We start from the raw sequence: 23,304 nt of genomic DNA, 5'->3' as shown, positions 1-23,304 counted from the left end.
TGTGACTTAATAATGAGATCATTGGTTCCATTAGGTCACTATAGATTGTAGATATATTTATTGCTCCAAGGTTTCAAAACGTTCTAGCCTGAAAACATTAAGGACCAGTGATTTATATGAAAGTTTTCCTGTGATTTTTGGGGGGATAATTAATGGTCTTCTTCATCCATTTAAGAGATTGGAAGTTATAAATTATATTTTTGATGAATTTTAAGACATTTTTATATAAAATATAACCAATTCCAGCTGCATATTAAGCAATCTACTTTTGTGACCAAGGCTGAGAAACGTTTCCTTAAGAACTATCAGATTTCTGCCACTTGTAATCAGCATAAATATAGTGCCAGCCAGCCTCCTGCACGTTCACACCCCCGCTTACACAAATTAGTGGTGTGCTCGTAAATTACACACAGAACTTTTTTTTTTTTCCGTAGACGAAGGAGTTCAACCATGTTTGACAACTCCATTACAACAGTGGAAACAAAATAGTAATTTCACTGTCATGTTTCAAAGCATTTTTGAAGCAAATTTTTGGTTTTAGGCAAACGTCTCAACATTTAAATTGTCGACATGCCACAGTGTTGGCTTCTGTTGAGGGAGTCTAGTAATTTACTGTCTTACATCTGGTGATAAATTGGATAATAATACAAAGTGTTCCTGAAATACTGTAGTATAAACAGTTTGAACAAAAAAAACAGCTTCAAAATGACAGTGAAATATATGTCGTCTGACACAGAAGAAAAAATGAAGTTAGCATCTGTCAAAAGCTATTCAAAAACCTGCATTTCTGCATGAGTTAGCCCATTTACCATGCATCTTGTAAAATTAATCACTTTTGAAAGTATTGAGAATTTTCCAGGTATTGCCATTAGTTCGATTCATTTCAGATAACAATAAAACACATTATGCAAGGGCTTTCAACTTTAATTTCATGTTTCATATTGAACATAATGTCGGATTTCATTGTCACAAGCTGAAAAACTGAAATAGTGAGTTTAATTGAATGAATTATGTCAACCAATTCCAATTAATTGTATTAGGTTAGTTCGAAGCAATACTATTAAGTTGAATCTAATATTTTTTATTTAAACTTAATATTATCGCTTTCAACTAACCTAACACAGTTATGTGTCATTCTTTGACATAATACATTTAATTAAAGTCAACATTTCAGTTTTTTCCGTGCATTGCTGGACAGTGATGCTAACAGACTAAAGACGGCAGATGCCATAATTTGTATCACTTAAAAAAAAAACATGATTTGCACAATTACATTTATTTAACAGACAATTTAGTTTAAAAGGGAACTAGACTAAGCGCATTAAGCTTACGAGCTACAAGAATAAAATGTGACTTTAAATTGTCAGTACATTCTAAGTATTGAGTTACATTCTAGTCTGTTTACTGTCACTATTAACAAACAAGATGTTACATGTTGATAAGTGAGTTTATGCAAGTAGGCTAATTTGTTTTACCTTCAGACTTTAACCAGCCTTTATACTATCCTAAGCTAACAAGCTGCCAGCTGTAGACACAGGGTTTATTAAAGTAGGCGCATACCCCCAAAAGATTAACTATTCCTTTAAAACCTTCAACCACAGTGGTATGATCCTTTAAACTAACTTTAAATCATGGCCACCAGTGGTAAGCAAAAGTAAGCAAAATTATTGACTTATTTTCCCAATTGAAATAGTTACAGAACATGCTCTAAGACCGTTTACCTAAAGAGGAATATGTTTAAAATGACTAACGTTTTTACTTGTTGAATCAGCAAATTTGTCACTGTAGGCCTACTCTTCATTTTGGCTCTATTGGCCTTATAAAACGCGCGTAAAACCCCCCAATGTAATTTTCATTGAAGAAACCCATTGTGTTAACCTCACTCTCTCAATCCAATGATGACTTTCTGATTTTAATTAGTTAAACCACAGAAATAAGCACAACCGAAAAAGCTTAGGCTCGGGATTACTGCATATTCTTCTTGTTCTCTGCCATCAGCTGCCATGGGAGCCTTTGGAGAACAAAGGGGCCTATGACAGGCCACCTGCTCAGAGAGGATTGTGGGTATGAGCTACTGTACACTAAACAGCTGAACCAGGAGCAGTATGAGGGTCCCGTGGGGAGAAAGGCTGCAGAAGGGGGCGGTGCTTGAGGGGGTTGTGGGTAGGCTGGTCCAGACGAGGCGGTCTTGTAGGAAATGGTTGCAGGGTCACGGCTGTATGTGGCATATCTGCTCCCCAAATCCTGATGGACAGTGGTCAAGTCTGCGCTCAGTACATAAATACTCCATGCTACATTAGCCGCCAAAGCCTTTCCACATGTTGTTTGCAGAAGGCCTCTACGGTGCTTAAACTCCAATCCCCATCTGGCTCTTTCCAGGTCAGCTCTTCCAGGACTTCACACACGTTCCCTGACATGGACCTGCTTTCTGCTTCACAGGACCGGAGAGTGCCAGGCCCTCTGTATTCCTGTGGTTTACATACCCAACCTAGCATGTCGCAAGCTCTTAGACCAGCACACTGTAAAAAGTGACCACAGTCAGACACTGCTTCACATAACACTGAGTCTTAATATTGTTTCCTTCTGAAAGCAAAATAAAATGTCTTTCAGCGGACAGCTGTTTGATCCAATGTGGCTTCTCCTGTTACAGAACTCTTGAGTGTAAACACTGGCAGAATAAGCAGATCTCAAGAGAACTACACTTGATTTGAGTAAATCGTTTACACAAGTTGATTTTAATTGTTAAATAATCTTACCTCAATGACAGATTGGTCTTCTTGTTTTTCAGGACAAACAAGATGTCAACGCTCAAAATGAAACTAAAGAGGTTGCTCTTTAAGTTCTTTGCTTTGGAAGTGATCCACTTTAGTTTGGCTCCAAGAGAAAATGTCCTTTGATAACAGTCGAGCTTGTCCTATCAATATCATCTTCTGAAATATTTCAAAGCCTTTATTATTTTATGTCAATAATGCATATGTATGTGTTTATTATTCAATGTGTATTACTTTGGATTTAACAGAACTATACTTGTATGAAGACAATTGAGTTCTATCAGTCATTGGTGTTGTATTTATATTCATTAAAACATCTATTGCTTCACATACTTGGGTACACAAAAGTACGTTGTATCTGTTATGAATATTCCTGTGTGGGTAGATCAAGATAAATGCAAAAAAAAGGCAAATTCTTGTCAATAAAGGTATTCTAATAATATTAATAATATTCTAATAGTAAACGGATGTTCTCTCTATGGGCAGAGCAAGGCTATGTTTTCCCATGTGTCCAGTCTTTATGCAGTGTGAGCTGAGCTGTGTGATTTTGTTTTGTTTGTTTATTTGACTGTACAGCACTTTGGTCTGGAGGTTGTAAAGTGCTTTATAAATAAAGCTGTATTGTATTGTATGCTAAGCTAAGCTAAGCAGGCAAATATGAGAGGTATATCTTCTCAACACTTGGGAAGGCAATGATTGAATGTATTTCCCAAAATGTTCAACTATTGCATTAAGTACATAGATGTGTGATGCTGTAAAATCATTAGTAAGAAAAAAAAGTGAGTTCACGGCTGCAGGACTGCAGAGGTAATCCGTAACTTTTCTGTAAAACAATATGTTGTTCCTGTGTTCTCCTGTGGCTCAGTTGAGGAGAGGGGCCCCTTCCTGCTGCCCTTGTCCCAAGGCCAGTCAGCTATGGCTGGGCTCTGCTCTGTGATTCAGGTAGAGGCCCGACAGGGAGCTCTGTGCCCATGAGGCCAGCATGGCGACGTCTGAGGCTATGAGACGAGGGAAATGGAGGTCACGGGGGTGGGCCTCTGTGCTTTACGAGCACAAGCCTCTGCACAGCCTTGCTTACCTCCGCTTTGCCTGCCTGGTAGATAAATGATGATAGAGAAGAAATATACGGTAGGCTGGCTGATAAATGTTCCCCTGTCTGCAGGAATAGTACAACAGCCTCCGCAATGTGTGGTCCCTGACACAACTGTCAACTGAAGAAAAAGCAGAGAGGAGGAGGAAACCCCACAGCTGCAGCCTGCAGGAGATGGATGAGACTCGGGTCTAAGGGTCCGGGTAATAAGAAGTCAACAATATTGGATGCTGTACAACTCTGATAAAACCTGAGTTGCAAAAGTCAACACAGTGGCTGTTTAGCACTGTGAATCTCACTCTCATTAAATAATAAGTGGAAACACACATCCTTACTGTAAACCAAGACTATTTCCCTTAACCAGAGATTGAATCATCTGCTGTTAAGCTTTAGTAACACATTCCAGTACAGGTGGTCCTCTGTAAGGAAAGGTTAGCTTTGCTTTCAACAATGCCAGTGCTAATGGCTGATCTAATCATAGGGCACGCTCGCAGAACCCACCTGTTTTGCCGGTTTTGCTCTCAAATAAAGTGCAGCGCTGCCAAGTGCTCACAGTTGGGGCGGGTGGCACATGTTGGGGTGGCACTCATTTGTTACCCAGATCCCTGTACAGTCCCCGCTATCTGGGTCTGATTCTGTTCTCTCATCTGCTGCCAAGATGAAACAAATTCCACTGGATCCACTCAATGGGGTGCTGCACCTGAGAGCTTTTACAAGGCTGAAAGGGAAAAGATAAGATGCAACGCTCCTTTGTCACCAACCCCCAACCACCCCCACCAGCATCCTAAACATTTTGTTATTCAACCACTTACATTTTCCAGTCGCCTGGTATTCTTCCTATCCTTATTTTCTTTAAGTTGCAAGCAGCCAGGCAACAAATCAGGCAAGCAGCCAGCAGATGTGGCAGGCCGTTGTGTGCAGGACTGCAGCACTTAGAAAAGGATGTGCTTCACCGGTAAAGAATTTGGTCAGTTCTTACTCCAACAGAACAGGACTTGCTGGTCCCATTAATGACAGATCCAACTCTCTCTCTCCTTTGTCATTGCTCGGACTTTATGGCCCAGAGCAGCGACTGCAAGACGGGGCTGTCAAGGTTGTGTCAGCGGCCTAGCTGCAGGGGCATGTTATTAAAGTTTCAATGTGCACAAAATGAATACACTATTTGAGGATAATTGTATTGCTTGTGTAAGGTCTAATTTAGTTAACAACAATAAAGTGTTTCTGATGGATTTTTGGCAGACTGTAGGGCCTATGCGGAGATGCCAATGCTGTCCTTCACATTTAATAAATCTTATGCTATTGTATACCCTGTGGGTTCTGGCCAGTGGGCCTCAAAAAAACTGCCTTCCAACAAGTCGATTGTTGTGCCCAAAATAAAATTCAAAGTTTGATAACTAATACTTTTCTGCAAGAAAAAAAAAACTACCACAATTTGAACTACCATACAGTACTATGATGTTCTGTTTCAGAGCATCAATATAGCACTATTGCACTACACAACTAAACATGCTTTTATGTTAGTGCATGTACCGTAAGCGGAACACCAACATATGGGAAAGACAGCTGGCTCTGTCAGCAATTTTGCCTTTGTTTGTGCCGTTCTCACTGTCAGCACCGCTAGCTGCCAGCACCATTAGCTATTAGCCATCGGTTTGGAGGAGATCCCTTATTCATTCAGATATGTTCTTAATTTGGAATCAACATTGTCTCCTCACTCTCTACTGTCTTCCTCTCTTGTTGCTGCTCATCTGCAACATTTGAGTCTTTCATACAGTACAAAATCTTCAGGTCATTATATTCGATTGGCTATAGGCTATATCAAACATGATTGTGCAATGTGCTAGCTTTCCAGTGTTTCCCTAACACATCTTTTGACTTTATTTCCAGTTTACTCAGCCCTCAGAAACCATGTTGTTTTATATTGCATTTTTATTACATCTGTCTGTCTTCCAGCAACCTTCTAAATTTAGTCCTAACCCTAACCCCCCCAAGAGCTACATGCTAAGTCCTCACTAATTAAAGCCTTCTCCTCCATCCGGGGCTGCCTCCAGTCAGAGCAGGTTTATGGGCTGTTTGCAGGGCAGCACAGCTCAGCCTCAGCTTCTAATGTTGCAGCTAGCAGTTCCAAACATCAGCCAGAGGCTCCAGTTTTTACTGGTGGCTGATTCGTGGCACCACTAATGATGCCCAAGGTTGGTCCCGACTTATACTTGTCTAAACAGAACCTTCTTTGGTACAAGAGATACTTGCGTGAGTTTCAGACTTAAGGATTCCAAAACGATACATGAATTATGCCAAAACCCATACATGTTGAGCCTTTAGGTGCACTGTTTCAATTATTCACACAATGGGCCATGAGAACTATATAGTTATGTTGAAAACCAGCATTTTTATATTTTGGCTGCATGCCATGAAAGTGTAAATAATAACTTGTGTTTGTTGTGTGCCTCCGCGCTGATATTCCATCATTGCCGGGCCCTGGTTTTCATTTCAATTTGAAGGTGATGGAATTTCTGGCTATCTCCACCGTTTTATTCAATAATATATGAAGCAATGGCATCACCCTGACACCCTACACCTTTCACTCGCAGGTCTAGCCATTAGCCAAGTCATGAGCCGACGAGCTGGAGAGACAGGCATAATGGAGCAACACTGAGGAGGTGGATGCTTTTATGAATAATTTAAAGTGAATCCAGTGTTAGTCCTTCAGCCTCGCTCAGTTACTCTCAGCGTGTAGAGGAGTCCGGACTGGAGAGGAGACTTTTACCTCTGCGATAGGCTTCAAATAACCCTCCTGTACAGCTTTGTGGCACCACAGAGAATCTGAGGATGATTCTTTATTGCGGCCTGCTCCTCTCCTTGGCTCTTCCGCTACAAGGTAAAAGATCATTGTGCTTTAGTATAGAGAACAAAGGGTGGGTAGACAAGTTGGGGCGAGTAGAGTTTTCTTCTCTTTATCACAAACTGCTGCCATTATTATGTCAAATTGCTAAGCAGAGCCAGAGATAAAACGTGAACCATCAAGAAGGCCAGAGGCAGATAAACATACAAGTGTGTTTAATTATGAGTTGCTCATCCTCAAGAGCTGACTCAGTCCATTCCCAGCAAACTGTGAGGTCTTGTAAAGCTTTTCTAAGGAAGCTTACTAATAAGAATACATTTCTGTCAATACTGTGCTTATTGGGACTGTTTTTGACATTGTGTACTGTATAAAACACAATTCTCTACTGTAATAGTAACTGACTTGGGGCATCTTGTGTTACAGCTCTGGAGATACTTGACCCCGAGGAGGTGGAATATATTCGCACCAATGCTACAGCAACAGTTGGAGACTCAGTCACTCTGGACTGTGGGTCCACCATGCCCACCATCTTCATCTGGGGCTACAACAAACCGGGTACTGATAATAACGTAGCAGTGGCTTACAACTATGGACAAGGCCCAAAGCTCCAGGCTCAGTCCAGCAGCCTGGGACACATGCTGGTGCCCGTCAACACTTCAGCTTTAGTCATAGAGGAGCTCAAGAGGGATGCTGAGGGGATGTACACCTGCCAGGCTTTGTACGATACAGACGAAGGGACCAGGATAACGTTCTACTTCACCAGACTGGATGTGGACGATGACTGATGACAAGTCTCTGTAGACTGCATTAATGTTTAGTTCACTGTGTGTATCTTCTGCTTTAAAGAGTTACATTCAGTAACTTCAGTTCATTTTGTTCTCATTTGTTCAGGATATGAGATATCTGTCTCTGAAATGTCTTGCCACCACCACAATACAATAATTAGGAATGGAATTTCACCAATGAGAATTGACATTTAAGGGGAAACTACCAAATTAAAAAATAATTAACCAATAACCGCCCACCTTATCACCTGACTCTCCTCCAACAGCACCATTGTGTTATTTTAAACCAATCATCTTGCAGAGGGGTTGTGTCCACTCATTTGCATTTAAAGTTAGAGACACAGAATCAGCACTTTTGGAACTGGGCTGTAACATAGGGGTATGAAGCATGCTACGATGCATGACATGTGTGGTATTTCCAGCCAACCACTTCAGAGACATGATTTTTATATATCTGAGACCAATAATATAGTGATGAAAAAAGAGTATAATAGGAGACCTTCAAGTTAATTTGCATTTTATTTCCCTAATCCTAAACTTTTCGGTGAGAAAATGAATAACAGTGAATTCACGCAGAGGCAGAGGGAAAGAAAAAAGTATTAGTTGTATAACACGGTGAAAGAAACATTGTGAAGTCCAAGGAAGAAAGCCTGTGTTTGCAAGTGTGTATACCATAAACAACAAACAAAGCATTGCTGTTTCATTATGGGAAGTAAAGGATCCACCGTTTATGTAGTTTGACATATAAGGAGGGACTAAAGAATAGCATATGATAGTCTCTGCTGTATTCTGTTTTTAATTTGAATATATCTGTGAACTTTTCCCAACTGCACTGGGCGTCCAACATTAAATCCTTGGAAATCATATAAATTCAATAAAATTGGCTCTTCATGTGTCGTAAAAACAAATTCCTTGGCTGTGCACACTTTTATTGGAAGTACTTTCTACCAAAGAATTTATCCAGACTGTCAACTGTCGCTGGATAGTCACTCTGCTTTACATTTTCTAAAGGTCATTCTTTTCAATTTTCACATCACAAATGAAATTCCACACACCTCGAATGTAGTGCTTTCAAAACTAAAAACCTTGACAATTAAACCCAAAACTATTGAGCTAAATACCACAAGAGTTAAGTGAGAAAATATGTGTTGTATCGTTTGCGTGAACAGACATTTTAGCACCAGGCTGGACTGTAATAAACACTGCAACACTTTGATCAGAGAAGACTGCGCTATTGTCTCCTGCAGTCCTGGTAGCCATATAAACTTACGAAGCGTGACACCATGGAGACCTGAGGTTGTGGTTTCCATTTCAAATAACCAGTCCTGTGTTGTGTTGATTATTAAAACCATCTGGAAAGCAGGTTCATTAGACAAGACTATTTTTTGTTTGTTTTTCTTGAAATATATTGTTAATTCATGTTTCTGCTGAATTCTAACAAAAACCCAGCTGTGTGGTTTGTTTTTTCTTGTTGTCTTACTACCGTGTGTTGGCGCTTTCTACAGTGTGAGGGACTGTGGGACATTAGAGTTATTCGCCGATCTCAACATTTTAAAATATTCTATTATTTTCGTTTTCAGATTTATATTTTATGCCTTTATTGTGATATGTTTACATGCTTTAATGTTCGAAAATATCTTTATTTTTCACATATGTGCTGCAGCACCTCTTTTCACCCTCTGTCTGAAACCAGAGCCCAGTCTGCTCTGATTGGTTAGCTGGCCGGCTCTGTTGTGATTTGTCAACCGCTTAAGGACGTTCCGGGTCTTAGCCATCAAGCGCAATGTGTTGGAGCGCTAACCAATTGAAGCAGTAGTGTTACGTCACTATGTCGCAGAAGTGAACAAAATACTATAATGGAGGCATTACAGGGGGGCGGGGGGGGGGGGACTCTTGGATTTTAGCCTTTGCAGACCATTCATAATCCCTTTCAATCTCATCGCTCGAAGCTGCAAAGTGTCATTTTTTTATGACATACGATGATATGACACAAATCCTTGCACAGATGCCGAATATTATGTTAATCAAACCCTTCTAAAAACATTTCATTACTGTGCACATATATTTTGGTTAAAATGAATATAGCCTATATAAAAATGTCGCCTGACATGTGAATCCAATTAATTAAAAGCAGAAAATTAGCACGTCAACGTGCTCCACCTGCTTGTCATCATTAGGCTCATCATTGATTGAGCATGATCAAACTGCATTGTGAAGTCTGTTGGGGGGGGGGGGAATGGAGACCGGTAATTGGATGCAGCTGAAATAAAGATGAGCCATTATATCCAGCAGGTGCAGTCTACAAATGCTGTGGCTACATCAGCAGGAGTGTGGCATCCTCACGCATCGAGACTTGAGCCTGGAAACAAATAAACAGCGGACATCCTCGAGGGAATGTATTTTTATGAGCTCATCATCTGCAGGGACCCGCTGGAATGCCGTTGGAGTTCATCCAACCACAACATGCTTCACTTGTGGTTTGTGACATCTCAAGGATGAAACCGCTCGGGGCTGAATCAAGAGACTTAACAACACACTGCCCGATTCATAAGAATAGCATTCATTCAGGGCGTGCTGGAGTGGGGAGCGAGAGGAAGAATGGTGGGCGGAGGGGAGAGGGACCGGCGTTAACAGGTCGGCTCTGCAGCAAGGGGCAGAAATTCCAGGGCGCACAATGAGCTTTCTTGTTCCCATGGGCTCCTTAATGAAGGGGTGTAGCTGCGTGGGCAGAGGGTGCAGGGTAGGGCTGAGGGAGAGTGCCGACTGATAGACGTGGGAGATGGAGAAGCAGCTCATTTAGAGACAACCCTGCCCTTATCTTCTCCTCATCAGCACAGCCTGCATCTGTCAGCATCCCCACTCCCTCCCTTGACCATTTCTCCTTCCTTTCCCTAATTTCCTACCCATTGTTTTGTTCATTTTTTCTTCCTAACCGCAGCGAGAGAAAGGACACTCAAACGAGCTACTGCCTAGAAATGAAATAATTGATCATTCGAAACTTGATAAGATTGCAGAGAATGGATGGTTCCTGCCATCATTCTGGGCTGAGAGTCTACTACACTGCAACGTTGAATTTAATTAAATATATAATGTCAACAGATTGTATTAAGTGTTAAGGAACATTTGTTGAAATAGTACACTTAATTAAAGTCAACTTTTCCGTTTTTTGAGTGTACTTTTGTACTCAAATCCTAAGAAAAATAAATCCGAATACATCTGAAACACTTTCCAGGCTGAGAAACTCATGCAGGCTCATTCTGGGAAGGCGTTTAAGTCAAGTCAACTGAACAAATGCCTCCGCCAAGACTAAAAATAACAGCCGGAAGAGGCTACACCACGCCTCAGCAGCAGGCGAGTAAATCCGGGTGCCAGGAATATCCCGCGTATACCATCAGAGGGAGGAGAGATGCCAGGCGAGCCGGGCCTGAGGACTGGCAACCCACTCTGGCACAAACACAGGAAGACAGGCACCGGGAATGGAAAGCTGCACCGCAGTCTTCCTCAGTGAAGCTGGGCCCTGTCATCCGCCCGCTGCAATGCTATCAACTCCAATCAGCCAGCACACCATAGAGATTATCCTAAAACCAATGGAGGGTTTAAGCCTTCACAAAATTGGTTTGGCTGATTCGGGCTGAAACCTGAGACAAGTATAGTACAACTGTTTTTATGAATGAGTTATCTGCGATAGTTTTACACATCAGGAACATTACAAAGCAACTTTTCACGACATAGTTATTCAGCTCAACCAAACCTTATTCCGTTTCAAATATACCACTGTCATGTTCTTCACAGCATGATATCAAAGCTACACCAGACAATTTTGCTTGTCGAGCAGCAACCCCCAACTCAGCCATTTTTAAACAACATTCCCAATTTGTGATTACTTACGTCCAACCAAATCACAGTATCATATATTAGCCACAAGTTGTGCCCAGTCATTCAGGTACTAGTCTCTTCCACAGAGATCATGCTTTGTCTTGGTTTGTTTGGCAGCAGGACTACGGATAAACCAAAAACTAGAATCAAGCGGGCAAATACACAAATTAGCTTTGACTTTTTTAGGGGAAAAGTACATTAGTGCTGCACTTATGTGGTGTTGGAATGATCATAAAAATGAGAACCAGACTTGGATAATTCATGTGAACACCCGCTCAAGTCAGAAAAGCAAGTTGTCAAAGTATTCTTGAAACACCCTGAATAAAATGCATTACACCACATCTTCTTTGAAGTGTCCATGTCGTTCCTCAAATTAAGTCTTAAAGCTCATGGACACACCAAAGTCGGATAATTATTTCGCTAGTCCGGACAGGGGACCATATTACAAGAACATGTGATAGCACCATTGGCTCTCAGTGCCATTGAAGTTTTATTTTTTTGTTTGACTTATTTCATAAAACTCTTTTCGTAATGCTTGAAATACTCTAGCATAGCCTAGTGGCCTTCAATAACCCAACTCTTGACAATCCACAGGCATAGATTTTCCCTAATTGGGCCAACTTCTTTGTCGGTACAATGAAATATCACAATCTGCTTTGTCAGGCTTAAGGAGAAAAATGTGTTTTTTATGATTTGAGTGTACTAACCATAACAAGAAATCCTTATTGAGTGAGGAAACTGTCTGGATGGGCTATTTATGACATGGTTATTGTTTAACTTCCGATGTAGTCCTTTTTGCAGCTGGAGATTTGTACCTGATCAGATAATATTCCCTTAAAAGTAGGAAGTATTTTGTCTGTAGCAGCTGATCCGTTGTACCATACATCAATTTGCTCACACTTAACAATTCTGTTTTAATGCAACTACTACACTTCTCGAGCAGATTGGGGCCAGTAGGTCATGAGTGCTCTCAAAGCAACAGTGCGTTTTGCTTAAAGTGATGAGCTATCAAAAATTCAGTCAAGCAAAGAGCAGCAGCCTTAATGTGAACAGTGAAGGGAGTGTTCACCCTGTTCAGGGGTCACTGCAGTGGAACAGCCCATCAGAGAGCCACATCAAAGGCCTGCCAGAAATATTGATGGTTTGGACCCGGGCCGGGAAACTCACAATCTGAGCGCCACGCATAAGGAGGGGAGGAAAGACATTGAAAATAGGCCGGAGTTTACTCTTCCATATCTTCTCTTTATATTATTACAAAACTTTACACAAACAATTGCTAATCTCCACGCTTGAGTGGAACACAGAGGGACAAAACAACACAAAATAAAAAGTATTTCTCATCCAAAAGGCATAAATAATATAAAAGACAAACTTCTTTTTTCTTTAAAACAGATACATTCATATGAAATAATATTTCACTACTACAAAAAATAAATAAGTCATCTGAAGAGTTTTTGTTTGTCTGTTATGAGAGTCTTTCCTCCAGTGGGATAGTTTCAGTCTTTGAGCAACCTCTGCTCTTCCATCTGGTTTTGTTTCAGTCTCTTGTAGTCGCTCTCTTTTCACACTTTGCTCGTCCTTTCAAGGTTTTTGTGTCTTTGTCACCGTAACATGCAGTGTCTCTGACTATCCCATGGCTGGTCCTCTTTCTCTGGTCCTCAACACTGTCTCTCTGCCAGGTTCCAGGTTCCTCTCCACGCTGCAGGAGATTGTGCTAGTGTGTGGGCCGTATTCAGACCTCCTGTGGGCCGGGCTGGATCAGCTCTCCTGCCAGGCTGCTGCTGGAGATCCACCCAGGTTTTTCGTCACAGTCCAAGTCTGGCAGGCCGAGAGACTCCCAGCAGACCACAGGCCCCTCCATGTCCATGCACTCCAGCTCCTCCTCAGCTGCACACAGAGAGAGGGATAGCAGAATGTTTGGTTTAGACTTCATATTAAAAAAGACAAGAACCGATTCTGGAGAGCCCTCAGTGTAATTTGTGGTGACGCTGCATAGTTGGTCTGCATACAACATGAGGATTGGCTATGATATAAAAACCTACTAGTGAGGCATGAAGAAGAACTGTCAAGAGTATGATTTCACAATAGTGTCGAGCCATGACGGACTGGAAGTTAATGTTTACACTTTTACGGGAATGTCTTAAAGAACCTATTCTAGCTTAGCACAGAGACTGCAAGGACGGGGAAACAAGCTAGCCTGGCTCTGTCAAAAGATGTACGCCTTTAAATATCATGAATGAACATGAAACAAGAAAAACATTACATTTAAACGTTTTCTGAGGTCTCTGCCAGGCAAAGTGACTTTTAAGAGACAACAACAAGAATAGACTTCAGGGAGTTGTGTAAAGCTTTGCCCATCTTTTTGTTAAGCTAAACTAGGCTAACTGCCAACAAAGATGTTAGAAGTTGCAGTTTCCCTGAAAGAACATGATATGGAGTTTACTTTTTGGAAGTTAAAAATGACACATTGACGTTTTCTGAGGTCTTTGCCAGGGAAAATTACTTCCAAAAGTCAACAACAAGACAAGAGATTAGAGAGTTTCGTGAATATTTCAAATATTTTTGATCAGGAAGTGGGAATTTGCAGTTTCCTTTCTGCATCTCTGCAGAAAGAAACCACCAGAGGGACAGAAGAAGTAAATAGATAAGCACTTTTTGTAGGCATTTGGTATGAACATGTGTCTCACCAGTGTTGTCTGCTGGACAGTTTTCATTGTTCCCCACCAGACAGCAGGAATGCTGCGAGGGCGAGGACTCGCTGTGCTCGTCTGGCTGGTACCCTGCGTCGGCCCCATGCTCACCAGAGTGCATGTGGCTGTCGGGGCCCTGGCACTGCGAGGAAACCTGGCCCAGAGGCACCATCTCCAGACCGTCCTGCTGGCACGGCGCCATGCGATGCATTACAGGCAGAGTGCCGCTGGAGAAAGTGCCATTGGTCTTGTTGTAACATCTGCTCGGAGACAGAGGGAGATGGAAAGAAAAGGGGTTTGTTTATAAAAGGTGCCCGGCAACTGTCAGCTTCTTCTGCTTCACACAGAAATCTGGTTCTTCCCCTCTGCAGATATCTGTGGGTTTTTTCCGCCAGACATAGAAAACTCTTGTGTTAATAAACCTAACAACTTACGAAATGATGAAGGCTCTCACACAACAGGAGCCCTGTCGAACAGCTGCAACAATCGTTTTTAACAGTTCATCTGGAGATTAAAGGTCTCAGTCTTACTACCTCTAAACGAGTGTGACACATTGTGGTTTTTCTCTCCGGTAATGTTCACAAACGCAGTCAGTTACAGAGCTTCATCATGTTTCCCTGAACTCAGCTTCCCTCTATCGGCACATGATTGGATGTTGACCACACCCCCTCTTTTCCCAGCAGCCAGAGGTAAATAAACACAGGCCTCATTAGGTCTGCTGGCTGGGTGCACACAAGGTAAACTGTGATGCTAGGGACCCTTAAGTACATAAACAGCACTAGCAGGGGGGGAAATGTGTGTGAGAGAGAGAGAGAGAGAGAGAGAGAGAGAGAGAGAGGATATCACCAGGATATTGTAGATACACAAACAGCATGAAGCGTGTTTTTGTGTTTTTGTGTGTGTGTGTGTGTGTGTGTGTGTGTGTGTGTGTGTGTGTGTGTGTGTGTGTGTGTGTGTGTGTGTCTTGCATTTCCCTGCAACATAATTTTTTGAATGATTTTTACACTGTATTTCTGCACAGTTGCACATCAAGATTAGGCTACACTAATTATATTATTTGTAGGATTTGATTTAAGTGGTGGCTGCGTACGATTGTTTCCGACTTCTGTGATCCAAACATTTCCAATAATTACAGTATTGTAAAGTAAAAGAATTCACAACATGTGTTTATGTAACAACATACTCTTCTTAAATCAATATCTGTTTGCACTTTTATTGCAGCCAGAAAACAACTTGCCCTCCAACTTGATGCAGAACATGCCAGGCATGCCCGGGGCATTCTAACCTCACCCGCACCCTCAATTACATTTATTTTAGAACAGAAACAGAAATAGTAAATATAGACTATACATAATTGAATATGACAGCACACATGAGAAGATTTTTTTCTAAAAACCTCAATAGAAGCTCCAAATGTAAAAAATAAATTGGGGCATCCCTACCAGTGATAGTAAAGCCTTGCACGATGCATTAGAATTTGTTATAGTAAGTCAAAGAAGATGATTTATTCAACTACCGTCTCTTCGGGTTGTCTCACAAGTTCTCATGGTTTGGATTCTTGTTTTTGTTATTGATTAATAAACACCAATACATCCCCAGGTTTCTTGAAAAATAAATCCCTGAAAGAATTTGTCCCAAATGTTAACGTCAAAGATAAGGGTGTGTATAAAAAGAATTCTTCTCTTACCGGTTATTGTTGCAGAGGTTCTGACAGCTCATACAGTCAGACGACTCTGTTTGGGGAAGAGCGGTGTACATGCCTCCACCCTGACAAGAGAACACACACACTACATTTAACACCATGCCTTGTCTTCTATACTTGTTTATGAATAATGTTTCCAGTCTCTTGGTTTGGAGTACTTTGTGGTGCAGCACTCACATTATGGTGGTGGTGGGGGTGCGAGTGCTCGAAGTCCAGGGTACTGCGGGGCAGGCTGCCATCGTGGCTGTGTTGGTGTCCGGGGGAGAACAGGCTGCCGTTGGGGTGTTTGTGGTGGAGGTGATGGCACCCTTGGGGTAACATGGGGCCGTTGTGCCCGTAGCCCCCGTGGATGCCCCCATTGAGGCGGCTGGAGCCAGGCAGAGTGGTGTACTCCAGGACATGGCCGTTCATCTCTGCAGGCTGGTACAGGTAGCCGGGGGGGTCGTACTCTACAGAGGGGAGAGGAGGAATGGTTAGGAGTGAGGTAAGATAAGATATACTTTATTGATCCCAAATTGGGAAATGTTTGCATTGCAACAGCATAAAAACCAAGGCATTGCACATAAGTAGAAATGAAAAAGAGTAGAAATAAACAATTCTAAAATGTAAACATCTCAAAATAGAAATAAAGCAGCATTAAAAAGTAGAAAATATATATATATATAATATAAGCTGACCGAGGTACAGACCAGGTTGAAAGAAATGTAATATAAAAATGAAATCTAGTTAAGGGAGTAGTAATAGATATTTTCTTGTTTTTGACCATCTGTTCAAAAACATCCGAGTTAGCCATCTGAGGAGCGACTTTTAGTTAACTGACAGCCTTTTCTTAGCACCCATACTATACTTTTTTATAGAATCTTTGCCAGATACCTTTTTCTCTATATTGTACATTTGAGACAGTTTCTTCCTTTGCCTGTAGACACACAATAAACACTGCACTTCAAGTGGTACCACCTATTGTGTAGGACGAGACACAGGGTTTGTACAAAACTGTGTTAATATTTGTCGAAAAAAGTAGATGAACGAAATCTCATTGTTTTCACATCAGAGCTGAAACTCTGTTAACAAAATGCCTTTAAGAAACTAATAAAATCCCCCAATTTCTTTAATTCACTCTGATTTGGTGAATTACTACACACAATAAGTCGGAACCTGTGACTCAAACTGTTATCCAAAATCTTAGCACTACAACTCTTTACAGTTACATAAGGTCCGATAAAGGGTCCGTCCAACAATGGCAAACACTTTAGCAGGAGCTGTGGGATCCATATTTGCACTATGAACACTTGGAATATGCTTCACACGCTGCCTTTGGGCCAACTATCTTTAATATATGAGACACTTCAAATGGAGTTAACTCTTTATACGTGTTGTGCTGCAAACTCATTTTAAATAATGGTAAAAGTAGTAGTTTTTATTGACAGTCTGAATGGAATTGAATGAAATCCACTTCATCTTAATTTAAGAGGAATGTGGTAATTGTTTTTTATCATCTAAAAAGTGTTCTATTATTAGTCAGAGATTTTACAATGCAATGTCAGAAGAAGAAAAAACACACATAGAACCATACCTCCCATGTCTTAGCATTTGTCAGACTTTTAAGACTTTTAAAGGTTGATTTAAAACTATTTAATACCAATTAAGGCCTTATTTTTAAATACATTAATTCAATGCCTTTTAGGACATTTTAAGGATGCCCTGAGATAGGTGTGTTTTGAAAAGCATCATTCAAAGATCTCACACTGCAAGCAGCTTTTATTATGTAAGCCTGGGGATTTGCTTGTCTGTTCACTCACTGTGCATGTTGTTCTGCTGGCGATTCCTCCACAGACACATGGCGATAAAAGCCAGCAGGATGAGCACCATCACTCCGAGGACACAGCCCACGATCAGGTACAGCAGCCCCCCAGGTGGGGAGGGGGGGTCCGGCGGGTGGGGGTAGGATGGGGTGATGGGGTGCTGGCTGGGCGACCCCGGGGACTGACGCGCTGCAGCGGAGAGGGAGGAGAGGACATGAGGAACAGAAAAATAACACCGTACTGCAACTATAGAATGCAAACCATTGTTGTTAATCTCGCAAAAGTTAGCACATTTACGTTGTGTAATTACGCCATTATTAAACTTACAGCCTTCTCAGAAAACATGCCTGGACTTCTGATAAATTGGAGGTTTCTGTTGAGTCATTGCTTCTTACCTTTGGTCTCACAGATCATGACGTTGCTGTATTCACTTTCCCCCCCATCATTAAAGCACTGCATCTTGATATCATAGGATGTCTCGGCCTGGAGGTGTCCAATCATGTGCCAGGGTTTCACACCTGAGGAGGGAGGGAGGGAGGGAGGGAGGAGAAAATAAAAAAAAAGGAGGACAAAGGTGAGAAACCACTTCCTCTATGAGCCGGTGTTGACTCACATTGCTCCAGGTACTGTGTAAACTCATGATCAGTGTTTCCCTCTTCTATTCATGTCTCACACTTCAGGTCGTGTTCTTTCATGCTCGCTCTGTCATTCAACCCCCCCTTTCTTTACTGCGGACCCCTCTCAGTCCCACGAGGGCTCAGACAGTTGCCTTACTCTAGATGAGCTCCATATATGGCAGCCTCATGTTTGTCCTGGCTTAGTTCCAGTATTCCCACTAAACACACACAGAGACACACACACCAGTGCTCTCACTAGACTACTACATTGCTTTGAAATCACAGATGAGGCGACAATTGCCAACATAGAAATGCACATGTTTTAACATGGCTGATACATGCTGCTGTTCTTGCTGTATTCTGTTTAATAGTATGTGTAAAAGGTCCCTGATGTGAGCTGCTTCTGTCCCAAGGTAGATCTTAACGGTAGTAAGTGGGAACAAAAGGAGAAAGCTGCTGTTAAACTAAATCTACTCTGTGCTGTAAATCAGAGTCAATACAGAAACAGATGTTTGATAGACAAAAGAGCTGCAACAATGCTATTTCTGCTATTCTCTTACATTTAAAAGACCAAATAGTTGATTGAAAGAAAGTCAGCAGGTTAGTCATTGATTACAGCCCTAACGCAAAAATAAACAACAGCCGTGGGCTCACAAAACGATTTAAAATATGCTATAAAAAAACCATAGCACCAAGATTCAAATGGCTACCAAAAGGAGTTACCTAGAGAAACCTAAACTCAGGTGTCGTATTGCCGCTTAAAATTTGAAAGGGGCCCTATTATGCCTTTTTCCCTTTCCTGTAGTAGAGTGTTATATAGGTATTTGTGCATGTAAATGGTCGGCAAAGGCTAAAATCCCAAAGTTCCCTCCAGAAGGAGTTTGTCTCCCAGACATCCCCCCCTCCCTGCCTGAAACGCCTCCTATGTAACACACGCTCTTCTATGGCTAGCGCTTAAACAAATTGTATGTGATAGGCTAAGGGGCGGTACATCTCTACAGTAACGGTTGACCAATCACTTCAGAGCCGGCCAGCTAACCAATCAGAGCAGACTAGGCTCTGGTTTCAGACAGAGGGTGAAAAGAGGTGCTGCAACACAGGCAATGTGAGAAAAATAAAGAACTTGTTGACATTAAAGCATGGAGACATGTCACAGTAGAGGCACACAAATATGTACCTGGAAATTAGCATAAAAAGGCCCCTTTAAAGAGTTGGGCAGAGTGAATGATGTCCCTCCTCCCCTCCTGTACCAGGCTCCTCTGTTAGCATTCCATGCAGCAACCTGAGCCCCTCTCCTTTGGCCGGGCTCATATTTCAGCTAAGGCAACCATTTATTAAAAACAGATTTCAGAGAGCCCTACTGCCCTGGGACAGCACTCTCTATAAATCAAACAGCAGTAATGCCCCTCTTCACTACACCCCGCTCTTCACACTGAGTATCCATTACCCTCCCTACTCCGAGTCTGCAGAGCGTGAACACAACATCAGAGACATCGACAAACAATCTACACACGCAGAAAAACAAAGATTCAAATTCCCACTCACCCTCGACCACGTCTCTTTTATAGTCGCTGTCATTGTCGCTGTCCGTGGGCCGGTAGTAAATGTAGAAGCCTTGGATTGGAGTGTTGTTGTTACTTGTGGGACTATACTGCATGAGGATGGAAAAAAAAGATGACGTTAGACTAAAGCAATCTGGTAGGCAATTATTATACAAAAAAAGAGGGATTTTGTTCCGGCGACTAATGGCGGGCTCGTTATCTTGCAGATGTAAAGGACTGCAAGCAAGATTGTAATTGCACTTTCTGTCTAAAGGTTCAGGATATAAATGAGACTGTCTGAGGTTAAGTAAATGTGGGGAACTATCTGCATCCATCTGCCGCCCAAACTGTGGTGCTAAGAAAAAACAGCTTTGAAGAGAGCGCAATCAAAAAGTAGAATGACAGGGCCTCTTTATCTTTGTTAGAGCAGAGCCCGAATCAGCACAGCCGCTCTATTAAAGTCTGATTGAGTCTCCAAAGAACCACAAGCAGCTCAAACACAGGTGAGCCAGCTGGGAAAGACATTTACTAAAGTATTGCTCTTAAAAATCACGTTCTCTTTAGTGTTTCCATTGTATGCTACGTTCTTCTACTCTTCATAATTATTACACCAGAGCTGTAGACCTGACATTTAAGACTTGAGTCAGATTTAAAAAAAGGGAGGAAAAGCATTCACGTCTCGAGGGGTGACCTTGAACAAAAGAACATAAAAAGCTGGTAGGGAAGCCATGATATTTACTTATATTATACACATTGTATTAGATGTATTTTTTACCTATGCATTGTAAAATGTGCTAAAAAGTTCAACAAAGCAATAAATAAAGACTCTTAAAGGGTGGTAAAACTGGAAAGTACCTACGATACTCTGGCATGTATGGTAAAAAAAAGTTTGCATCAAATCTGACTACTTGTGTTTCTTGCCCTATTTGACTTATTTCTATAATCTATTTCCAAATTAACATGATGAAAAAAATGTAGTTTACAGATAGGAATGATACCCAAAGTTATGAAAATAAAGCTGAAGCTGCAAAAAGTGTAAAAAAGGTGTATTAAAAAAAATGCCTTCTTCCACCAGTCTTATAGATGTTGTACTCACAGTCCAGCGCAGCATGATCTGCGTGTCACTGATGGCGTCAGTGGAGGAGATGTGGGGTCCGACTATGGGGCGGTCTGCGATGCGCGGGCTGGCTTGGGGCACCTGGTAAATCTTCGAGGGAATGCTATGGGGACTCTCACCGTACATGTTTATGGCCATGACACGGAACTTATACGAGGAACCTGAGAAAGAAATACAATGATAGGGGCGATGTTAGAGGAGGAGGTGTTACCCTTTAGTTTCTATCAATAAAGTTGATTCAACTATGGTTATACCCAATTCTGCTGTTTGTGTTTCTAATTATTCATTTTAGTCTTATTGTTGAGCTTGTTGAAGGACACTGAAGTGCTCATGACAGGCTTTCATTCTAATTTGTAAACACCCTCTTTGATTTTAGGATATTACAAGTTATTATGGAAGCACTTACAGACAAGAGGGAGAGTTTGTGAGTTTAGAAGTTGGGGGGAAAAAGTGTTTTTCTTAGTTAAACATAAATGTGTAAAACAGGGGAAAGGGTTTTGCTGAAAAATGTAGCTTGCCGCCTGTCAAAATCCATTAACGATACAATAAATGTTTTGCCAAAAGTAAGACATGACAGGTAAAGGACAGTCATTTGAAATGCTTACACACAAAATATGTACTTTGTGTTCAATACAAATTAACCTGGAGGAAAACATAAATGCTTTAAGCCCTATTTAGAAGATAAAAATCAGCCTCTTGTGGCCAAAATGAGTATTACAACAACAAACATTTACAAAAATTAAATCAAATTATTTATTTTTCAATTTAGAGAGATTATCTAGCAAAACCTTGTTTTTTTACGTGTTTGTAAGTGATAAACACAGAACAGAAATTATATAACAGACTTAAAAAAATGGTAACCAGAATTGTTTTTATTGTCCTTTGCCTCTTAGTGCTTCCGTAGGACTACTACCTGAAACTTTTTACACATTTGATGAGTATAATCTTACAAGCTGCAAAAACAAAATGATAGTTGCTTCACCTACTGATTGCATGCTTCAACACTTTTGCCACCAACAAATAAACAAAGAAATAGTCAACTATGTAACTAAATAAGTAAAGTATTAAAGCTCACCAGGCTCCAGATTGCGAACTTCCACAGACAATTTGAGAGGCGAGATATTATCTGCCGCCACGACCCACTCTGCACTGCGACCACGTCTGTACTCCACCCGGAAGGCTGTGATCGGAGACCCTCCATTGGCTCTCGGGATCCAGGTGACATACACAGAGCTTTCAGTTGCCATAGAGATGGTGGGGCGGTCTGGTGCCTCGGGTACTGGGGGCAGAAAAGAAAGAAGGAATAACCCTGTGAGCAAGGCAAACTTCTGGGAATCCAATTAAAAAAACACACAGAGAGAGAATTGGCAACCGTCATCAGTGCATCCAGACTCATGTAAAGATGGAACAAGTTCACAGAGACAAAAAACTGAAAAAAAATACGGCATGACGTGAAGGAATGTGTACTTACTGACTCGGCTCTTAGCCACAAAGTTATAGAAGGCAGGAAAGAGTAAGAGAGAGAAATGAGGGTTAGTGAAAAAGTGAGTTTCAGCAAAGTAGGCCATGCTAGTAAACATGCACACACACATAAACACACATAAACACACATTGGGATTTGACCCTATAACTGTGCAGCTTTCTGCTTACACCATATTTCATCCAAGTACAGGGTGTCGACTAACGTGTCACTGTTTGTACTCCAAGCACAGAGAAACAAAGCAGACCACATCTGAACATTAAGCTCTGAGATTTATTTAACACAGTCCAGTCATGAACTCTATAAAAAAAATCCCCCCAAATTCCCACAATCATTCTCTGCACAGCAGCTGCAGCAACATCACAGCAGACCTACCTCTGTCGTGGATGACGACACCAAAGTGTGTAGGCGTTTTGTCCTCTGCAGCTTTGGGGGGCAGAGAGATAACGGGAGGCTTGGATGGATTCTTGACGACGGTGGGGATCTTCTCTGAGGGAGGAAAAGGAAAAGGAGTTAGGAAAATCAAGCCCAACAGGTCTTCAGGGCTATCAGTTCCACCAAAAGCATATGGAACAGCTCCGGATGTTGGCTCTGAAATCTAAAATGTCCTCCTGGTTTCCGGAGCTGCTCGGGTTTTATCAGGGAGGGTCTCAGGTTTCCGCTCAACAACGCTGCAGTTACACTTAGTTGTTGCTTAGATGAGTGGGTGAATGTCTGATTTAACAGTTTTAAGGAACAGAAGCTTCATCCTAATCAAATTAAATAGATTGTTAAGTAACAATTAAATTAACTAATTCTGTAGCATCTCAGATAAACTCAGTTATTTGAATAGTTTTTTTGATATTTGAGCGTTTTTCTTTTATACATTTAAAATGGCGTAAAAAGCCTTTTTCTACTTTTATTTTTTTTACTGTTTGTAGGCAGAAACATGAATTTGTATCCACTACCATTTTATTTCTGGCAATGTAACGAAGGGTTGGGAAACAAACTT

General features: G+C 41.4%; 2 protein-coding genes across 3 annotated transcripts in view; one reads left to right on the top strand and one right to left on the bottom strand.

Annotated features, from left to right (window-relative positions):
• Positions 1 to 3,932: 3,932 nt before the first annotated feature.
• Positions 3,933 to 9,149, top strand: LOC307036775 (uncharacterized protein). Of its 2 annotated transcripts, none has more exons than XM_079677393.1 (2): positions 3,933 to 4,064; positions 7,127 to 9,149. In XM_079677393.1, the coding sequence occupies exons 1-2, from the start codon at positions 4,040 to 4,042 to the stop codon at positions 7,486 to 7,488; spliced, it is 387 nt and encodes a 128-aa protein (XP_079533519.1). In that variant the 5' UTR covers positions 3,933 to 4,039; the 3' UTR covers positions 7,489 to 9,149. The 2 variants fall into 2 exon arrangements, with proteins under 2 accessions (XP_079533519.1, XP_079533518.1); XM_079677392.1 differs by lacking the exon at positions 3,933 to 4,064 and adding an exon at positions 6,337 to 6,739.
• A 2,054-nt stretch (positions 9,150 to 11,203) lies between these two features.
• cdon (cell adhesion associated, oncogene regulated) overlaps positions 11,204 to 23,304 on the bottom strand; it is a 34,160-nt gene continuing 22,059 nt past the window's right edge. Inside the window, exons 10-19 of the mRNA XM_079676569.1 lie at positions 22,689 to 22,802; positions 21,909 to 22,112; positions 20,813 to 20,994; positions 19,721 to 19,826; positions 17,954 to 18,076; positions 17,556 to 17,747; positions 15,934 to 16,205; positions 15,742 to 15,821; positions 14,052 to 14,314; positions 11,204 to 13,251 (exon numbers count right to left, since the gene is read on the bottom strand). Of these exons, the coding sequence (XP_079532695.1) occupies positions 13,097 to 13,251; positions 14,052 to 14,314; positions 15,742 to 15,821; positions 15,934 to 16,205; positions 17,556 to 17,747; positions 17,954 to 18,076; positions 19,721 to 19,826; positions 20,813 to 20,994; positions 21,909 to 22,112; positions 22,689 to 22,802 (1,691 nt within the window). The 3' untranslated portion in view covers positions 11,204 to 13,096. The remainder of the gene's footprint in view (positions 13,252 to 14,051; positions 14,315 to 15,741; positions 15,822 to 15,933; positions 16,206 to 17,555; positions 17,748 to 17,953; positions 18,077 to 19,720; positions 19,827 to 20,812; positions 20,995 to 21,908; positions 22,113 to 22,688; positions 22,803 to 23,304) is intronic.

The sequence above is a fragment of the Notothenia rossii genome (genome assembly GCF_949606895.1).
Source record: "Notothenia rossii genome assembly, chromosome: 4".
Taxonomy (NCBI): Eukaryota; Metazoa; Chordata; class Actinopteri; order Perciformes; family Nototheniidae; genus Notothenia; species Notothenia rossii.
Note: the sequence above shows the minus strand (reverse complement) of the source record. Positions and strands in the feature narration are given on the sequence as shown.

Bases quoted from the DNA above. Each gene is read 5' to 3' on its own strand.
- LOC307036775 (XM_079677392.1), top strand. From the start codon at position 6,691: ATGATTCTTTATTGCGGCCTGCTCCTCTCCTTGGCTCTTCCGCTACAA. The intron at 6,740-7,126 runs GTAAAAGATCAT...CTTGTGTTACAG, and splicing joins CTTGGCTCTTCCGCTACAAG to CTCTGGAGATACTTGACCCC.